Source organism: Plecotus auritus (assembly GCF_963455305.1).
Source record: "Plecotus auritus genome assembly, chromosome: 2".
In the NCBI taxonomy this organism is placed as follows: Eukaryota; Metazoa; Chordata; class Mammalia; order Chiroptera; family Vespertilionidae; genus Plecotus; species Plecotus auritus.
This window is the reverse complement of record NC_137771.1, coordinates 59,216,165-59,224,802: the sequence shown is the minus strand read 5'-3', so window position 1 is coordinate 59,224,802 and position 8,638 is coordinate 59,216,165. Positions and strand designations below refer to the sequence as shown.

The 8,638-nt window shown below is 37.4% G+C and overlaps 1 protein-coding gene across 1 annotated transcript in view; it reads right to left on the bottom strand.

The window, feature by feature from the left end:
* Positions 1 to 526: 526 nt before the first annotated feature.
* Positions 527 to 8,638, bottom strand: part of PTGFR (prostaglandin F receptor) — a gene marked incomplete at its 3' end in the record, with an annotated part of 28,479 nt that continues 20,367 nt past the window's right edge. Inside the window, exon 3 of the mRNA XM_080654639.1 lies at positions 527 to 856. Within this exon, the coding sequence (XP_080510765.1) occupies positions 527 to 856 (330 nt within the window). The remainder of the gene's footprint in view (positions 857 to 8,638) is intronic.

Here is an 8,638-nt window from a genome sequence, read left to right as displayed (position 1 = left end):
ATTCTAAACAGACTCACAAGACCAGGCAAACTGACAGCCACACCTGGTCATTATAATAAGCCACAGTGATTCCCATGTGACATGACCATACCTATATTGGCTGAGGGTACAGGATGAGGCCAGATCAAAATTTGAGAGTGCTTCATTTCATAAAGCCTAGTCTATAAGGAACAGCTACGGAGCAGGGACCCCAAATAGCCATTTCATGGTGGTGGTAGTTTTAAGATGCTCTTTGGCAAATAGGCCAAGTGAATGCTTTAGGACTCAACAGAGTCACTCATTCCAAAAGCAGAAAATAACACAGGTAAGCCCAAAATTGTTTTCAATTTGACTTCCATGGCATTATTTCATGAGGTCTATCTGCAGTTGACAAAACAAGTGAAAATGTGCAATTAAACAGTTAATTTTACAAATTTCAAACACTGAATCTGACCAAAGTGCCCCCCAAACTATTTGCTAAAGCCTGAATATTCCAGTTAGGCTTTAAATAGTTATCCAATTAATTAAAATATTGCCAAAACTTTTCTTAAATTTGTCCCATACCTACACTGACTTGCTGTCCTATTAAACTAGGTGATTGCTGATTTACTTTTTCTGTAACTGGTGACTCAGAAATCGCAGCAACCTTTAAGGAATTTTTAATGGAGCTAAGCTCCCACACGTGTAAACTGATGACATGCACTCCACAGCAGCTTCGGGCAAGCTTGTAGAGATTCTTAAGGACTGCCTTCCGTAGAAGAATATACACCCACGGATCTAAAATTTGATTCCATGTTGCCATTCGAAGAGCAAAGAGTGTTGTTTCACAGGTCTCCATGGAATGATTTCCATTTATTCCAATGTTGGCCATTGTCAGCTGCAAAACAAACAAGGGAAATCAGTTGATAGACAAAATCTCAGTCCTACAGTTTTCTTGTGATTATTTTTTAACTTAACTAGCTATGTTACATGCTATTCATTTCACTTTCCACAATGGGATGTTATTTTACAAAATACTGACAAAAAGAAATGAACAATAGCAGAAACATTGATGCATACATCTGAACCCTTTGAATTGAAATTGACATCAGAACTACAAAAATGATAATTTATACGGTAAGTCAAATGTACACAAATAGAAAGACCCTAGAGGGCAAACACTGATACTAGTAACTGGCGGTTCTGAGAATAGTTAAGTTCAAAGCCAACACACATTTGTATATTTCAAAGAAAAAAATTAAAATGTATTTGTGTAAATAAGGTGTAATTAAGCTAAAGTATAGATAAACTATACATAGGAGTTTTAAGAAATAAATTCAAAGTATCTGATATTAATTTGTACCTGGCCTATCATATTTTTCTGAAATGTTACTTTTAGAATTTTCTGTAACTATACTGATACCAATGTCTTCTATTTCATTTTCCCTTTTCTACATCTCTCATAACCTTAACTTGGCTAAAACATTCCAAAATGTACTATGGAATTTTCTAAGGGCTTTGAGGAAATGAGTTCCCCTCTGTACTACCACTCAGATTTGATGTAGATTTTGGTCTCATGTGTCCATTTTCTGACTGCCCATGATGAAAAAAAAGACCGTTTTGTGGAATAAATTCCATAAACAGTCCCCACTATATGTTAGATCTGGTCTAATCACTGAGCCCAGCTTTGGCTTCTAACTAAACATCTAAAGAACAATTGTTGAAAAGAATTTGGCTATAAAAACAAATAAATGAACAAAAGGTGAAACTGAAAAATTAAGGGAGGCTTAGACTATTATGCCTCCAGGATAAAGAGAGGATGTAACAAAGTCTAAAACCCAAATGAGAAAAAAATCAAGTCTTCTTGGTCTTCTTAATGGACATCTAGCAGAAGGAAATGTCTTAACTGGGCCTGATGATACTAACGGTTGAAAGATAAATGTCCCTTGTCAACACCTTCATTATTTACACAACAAAGTACAAGCTACTCTTTAACTGGCTCCCTGATTATGCATCTGAAGTGCACCTCTACAATCCAATCTCCCTGCAAATGCGCTAAGGTCAAAGAAATGTATGGAAAGAAAAGTTTATGTTCATTGCCAACTGCAAAGAATGAAATAGATAACGCTTACAATAAAATCTACATTCTTTTAGGCCATATAATACAATATTGTCAATGGTTAAGGTTGCAAAATGAATGAATCTATGAATCTGCCTGGCTAGTTTACTCATCATAGATAACAGAGCTCATGTGCACTAAAGATTCATTCTGGAAGTTATTCCATCATCCCTTCCCCCTACATCTGTATATCTTTTAGTCAGTATCAGGACTCCAGTGCCTTCTCACAATGAAAAGCAATGGTAAATCAAGAATTATGCTTCTGTCCCTTTGCGTAGTCATAAAAGTAAACCAATACAGCAGGGAGTCCTTTTTGAGTGTCTACTGTGTCCAGGTACCATGCTAGATGCTAGTGATGCCGGGATTAATATTTAGAGAAATCCTACCTAACATATGATATATTTTGCTTATTTATCTAGTTCTCATTTCGATCTCTCACACTAAAATATACTTTGAAAGCATATTTTTGTCTGTTTCTCTGCAGCCCCAGCAATGGGCAGACAGTAGAGAAGTTGATATTTGTTGAATGAACAAAGGCCCTATGAGACAAAAGCAAAATTATGATGTTATAAATAATAAAGGCATGTAAAATATATCACAGGCAGGGCTATTTACTGGCACATGATCCCTATGTGGTTATTAAAAGGTGTACTTTTTTTTTTTTGCAATTTTTCTAGTACATCAAAACTTCAGTTATTCAGATTTGACAAACTTTGAATTTCTGGCAATTCCACTGCAGGTTGTCTGAATTTCTCCTTAGCACTATTTTTATGGAAATTTAAATGAATATATAATCAAAACCATATCTGATGGAATGTCCAACTTGTTTAGGTACAAAACCATTATTTAGGATATCAACATCTATTTTCACACAAACAATTTCTATGACAATTATACATGGTCTCACCTAGTCAGTTGAAGCAGGTATTTTCACACGCAGTTATCTTATTCCAAGAGCCAGACCATTCCTTTCTTCCTTTCTGTCCTCATAGAAGACTAATTCAGGGACCATTATTTGGGGACTGAAAGAGCACACTGAAGTATAATTCACTGACTTACAAGTGATAGCCCCTTATAACATTATCATCCAGAGACTGCTCTTTAGGTTTGGCACTTGAATAATCACAGAAATGGGGACTAATTGTGATTACGTGATTACATTCCAGCCTTCCTGGATCATCAAAAAGGTCCATTTGGAAGCTTTGCCAAAAGACCATCCTATTACATCTCCATGTGAGAAGTTTAATCTATATGTCAATTTGGATAACTACTGTCACAGCACCTCTGAGTATTAGCAAATGAGAAATGTCATTTTATTTTAACTTCAATGGCAATTTTGGAAAAGGCACCTCATACAAATCACCAAATCCACCTGTGTTCAACACATGACTCTTAGACTTAAACATATTTGTGGTAATTTAACTTAATTGTGTTTAGTTTTGCAAAAGATTATTTCATCTCTGCCACAATGACTACAAGAATCTTCAGGGGGAAAAAAAAAAACATACTCTTGTGCAACTCCAGAATAATAGGCTTAGAAAAGAAAACAGGTAACAAATTGAAATGCAGAGGCTTTCATAGAATATATCTTTTCAATTATGAGCTTTATTCAGACCTAAATTATATACCTGGCTACATTGTTGAATATAGAAGGTAATAATATTTCAGTCATTTCCCACTTATTGGATACTCATTAAAACTAAGTATTTTGCACATGATGAATGATTCAGAGTGAAGACAGAAATATTACAATAGGGAGGAATAAGAGCACAAAGGGGTATGGTAATTCTTATTCCACAACTTTTCAACAGCTGGGAAATGTTGCCCACCCCAAACTACACCTCAGTGTTCCAAAATATAAACAGTTGTGCAAATGAACTTTTTCCGGCTGGATTTGTTGGTAGAGGCTTAACCAATGACCAAAATGACAACACACTCCTGACTCTGCCCAAAGACTTTGAAAGTTGCAAAGAAACGAGAAAAGAGGACATGCAGTGTATTAACTGCTCCCTTCAAAATGGGATATTCCCAAATCTAACACTTTATATGCCTTTTCACCCCTTCATGGTAACTGAGAAAATGATGTGTAAAATAAAATAAAAAAATTTAAACTGAACAATACATAGAGGGAAAAGATGTATAATACCCGGGGGAAAAAAAAGTTCATCTTTCTAGAGAAGGTTCATGCATAGGATCCATGTATTTTCATTTGCTATTCCAGTCCCTTCTCCAAGACCTGCACTATTTTTGAGTCTGTTTATTGGGAAGCTTTATGCCAGAACTTCTTGGAATAACTGTGCATGGTTCTCTGCTGCTAATCCTTACAAAATACTATTGCAATTTCTTTCCATGACACTTTTCAAGGGAATAAAATATAGTCATTTATCCCAGAATACTAAAGTAATAAACATTAAAAATAAATAAAATTTATATGTTATGTGGCATGTGGTGATTTAAGGAGAAAATCCTATATAATAAAGAGGTAATATGCAAATTGACCCTCACACCCTCCCACAAGATGGCCGCCCCCATGTGGTCAAAGTTGGCCACCACAAGATGGCTGGCAGGGGAGGGCAGTTGTGGGTTATCAGGCCAGCAGAGGAGGCCAGTTAGGGGTGACCAGGCCAGCAGAGGAGGGCAGTTAGGGGCGACCAGGCCAGGAGGGGAGGGCAGTTAGGGGCAACCAGGCCAGCAGGGGAGGGAAGTTGGGGTGACTAGGCCTGCAAGGGAGGGCATTTGGGGGGAACCAGGCCTGCAGGGGAGGGCAGTTGGGGGCGACCGGGCCGGCATGGGAGGGCAGTTGTGGGCAATCAGGCTGGCAGGGGAGGGCAGTTGGGGGTGATCAAGCCAGCAGAGGAGCGGTTAGGGGGCGATCAGGCTGGCAGGCAGAAGCGGTTAGGGCAATCTGGCAGGCAGGCAGGTGAGCAGTTAGGAGCCAGTGGTCCCGGATTGTGAGAGGGATGTCCGACTGCCGGTTTAGGTCCAATCCCCGGGATGAGGATTAAACCGGCAGTCAGACATCCCCCAAGGGGTCCCAGATTGGAGAGAGTGCAGGCCGGGTTGAGGGACACCCTCTCCTCCCACTCCCCGTGCACAAATTTCATGCACCGGGCCTCTAGTTATTCAATACATATGCTACCATTCACTTGATAACAGCCTACTGGCCTAACTCTGATCAAATTTACCCTCCCCACGTAATTTTCACCATTTCAGATACATGTATTACCTTGATTTGCTTCCCTGAGCAGAGAACACAGTTGGAACCACCAGACTTCTGATCCACAGAACTGGGAGATAATAAAGTGGGCACTGCCTCACACTGCTAAGTCTGTGGGGATTTGTTACATAGTAATCGAAAACTAATACAGTAGTTATGAGGGACTTAAATTAGGAAACCATAACATTTATATACAAAAATCTACAACAATTATTACACTCAATGGAAAAAACATAGATGCATTTTAAGATCTGAAAGAGAAGGGTGCCCATTATTGCTACCACTGCTTGACATAGTATCAAAATTCCTGGTTAATGCTATAAGGAAAAAATGAGGCATATAAAAATTTAAAGAAAAGAGATAAACTTTTGTTATCTGGAAGTGATTAGAATAAATATATAAATAAAACCAATAAGAAAGTTCAGCAGATGCTGAATACTAGTACATGACCAACTTAGAAAACCAAAAACGCTTCTCTACACTAACATTATTAACTATAAACTATAATAAAAATACTAATAAAAGAGCATAGAAATTATAAAGTACTTAGAATTTACTTAAGAAATAAACAACACCTTTGAAGATGCTTACAATTTTAACTTCTGTTCTCTATTTTTCAAACTTTATATTATGAACATATATTATTTTGCTAATGAAAATATACCATATCAATTGTGACATTCGACATATTTAGAACATTGGCACCAATCAGAACAGCACAGGCAGTTAATAGGTGGTTCAGCCACACAGGCATGTGCCCGGTGAAAAAAGCCTTGCACCTTATTAATTAATTGATTATTTGAGTAAGTTAAGTGAATATTATATGTCTCTCCCAGAGAACTGGCTGGAAGGACAAACTTTAGCCTTCCACTTTCTCTAAAGAATTTCTCTCAAGATTTTTCCTGTAGTCAGGACAAAGGGAATAGAACAAATACATTTAGATCAACAAGGCAAGGTGGCTTATTTAAAAGATTGCAGGGAGCAAAATCAAGAGCTGGCATAGTGGGAGAAGAATGTGTCTATGGAGCTGGAGAACAGGAAAATAAGCAAGGGGAATGAACTATCACGTGGCCTGCAGCTGACCAGCAGGCTATCCATTTTATCCAGACTGAGGGGACAGAGTTAAAAAGTGTAGCTCAGACTGCATCTCCCTGCATGAGCTCAGTTGCTCCAAAAATGTGAATGCTGCACACCTTGCCATTACCTGTTTTCAAATTATGAAATGATAAGGTTAACAATTTTTCATGGAGCTTGATTCTCAGACCCCGGGAGTCATCAAAAGATAGTAATTAAAGCACATCAATATACTTAATAAGCACTTTTACAAAATCCACCAGATTGGTAAGTACATTTAACATAAAGAGTAGCTTACGAGGTCAACTTGCTTTCACTTTATAAACACATTTATAACTAGGCTACTGAGACACCTTCTGTATACTGTAATTATGATTGATCCTAAACTGAAGACAAATCATCACCAAACCACACTAATGATTCACTCATATGACTAAGAAAGGTCTAAATAATCTAACAAGTAGGTCTGAAAATGACCACCAAAGGCATCTTTATGGTTCTCCTTGCCTTAGAGAATTGTCAGCAAAATTTCATCCTTATACTACTGTAAAACTGGGGCTCCAATTCCAACTCCCTTCTTTCCATTATATAAATTCTCTGTAATTTTTTCCATCAAGCTATCAAGTTTTGTGGTATTATTTGCAATACCAGAAAACCAAGCCCTTCTTCTGTGGTTATATAGAAGACATTGTATTCTCAAGAGGTTTTGCAAATAATACCACAAAAATGGCCTTAAAAAAACATGACTTTTCCCAGAATAAACAAGAGGAGATAAACATATGTAATTCACAAGAAATTAGGCTTTGCATTCAGGTAAAAGATTTGCTAAAGAAGGTGGGTTGAACTAGCCTTCAAATTTTCCCAGAGGGGTTAAATAGAAAAAGATACAAGAATCAAAACTACCCTAATCTCAAATTGCAGAGGTCCCAAATCCCAAAAGTTAAAATGGTTTATGGTTGGCTTCTTAGAAAAGAATTGATCTTATTGAAAACATTTATATCAAGAAGCACGTCATGAAAAGAAAAAAGGTGGTACTCACCTAAAATGACATTTGCTACAAGTTTATGGAAAAGAAATCGGTGTGAAGAAAAGATGAGGTAATTTCACCCAGTGAAGAAAAGAAAAGAAAGTTTATAAATCAATGTGTAAATCAAAAGACAAGAATTGCATTTCTAGAAGAGAACTTGGTACTTCACTAAGCCCGAAGACCACCAGAGACAACAATGAACCTGAACTCAAGGAAACTTTGGTCAAGAACTCTCTACCCTTAGTCGTTTGGCATAGACTAAACACAGAAGTTTCTCAGCAAAGCTGCTCCTTCGAAGGCCGTGGGCACTTGCCCACAGGGTTCTTTTGTAATAGAGTAGTTCTGCTCATGTCTCTCCAAATAAACTACAAATTCCTTTGAAGTTAGTATTCCATTTAAGTCATGTTTATATCCCCATGTAACACATGTGCAAATGTCCATGGTAGTCACTGAATAAATGTTTTTCAAATTACCACTGCGTTTAGTGAAACTCAGTACCAAATGGAATAATGGTTAGAACAGTATAACAACCATCACACAGCACCTCTCACTGGACGCTTACCAAGTAGGCATCATGTGAAAACTCAAGTTTGTGATTAAATCAGTGATACAGTCATTATTATCCATAACTTTAAAAAGTTAAAATTGAAGCTCACAAAGATCCTTAATAATTTTTCAAAGGATATGTGGCCAGTATGTCCAAACTCAGCACCTACAATAGGCTCTAGAAGCTCACCTAATTAGAAGTAGAAATTCAAGTATAAGCTCAGGCGATTCAATATCTTCATATGATGTAGAGTCAACACTGATGAAGATATGAAGATGCCCATTGATACAGGCAACATAAATTGATATATCTTTGCATATAGCCAGTGCCTGTTAAATATTTGGTAAGTGAATGCAGAACTGAAGTGGGAAATTCAATTACTTGTCCAAGTCAGACCGATGAAGGTCCTAACAATGAAATGACCACTGGTCCTTTCTTTCCAATAACAGAAACTGGAGAATAGTTAAGCACCTTGACTCAGAGGCACAGCCTCTTCTTGAGTCAGAATGTGCTGAGGCTCATTAGGTGGGGCCATTTCTCTTTCTATGCCCAGGAAGATTCACTTCTGTGGGGAAATCTTAGAATATTTCAAGGTCCTAGAGAAAAGTTCTGCAAAATAAATTGATATGCTACGTTCATGTTTTACACAGTTTAAACAGTGAGAACTATAACATTAAAGCCAATGGTATTTTTTTT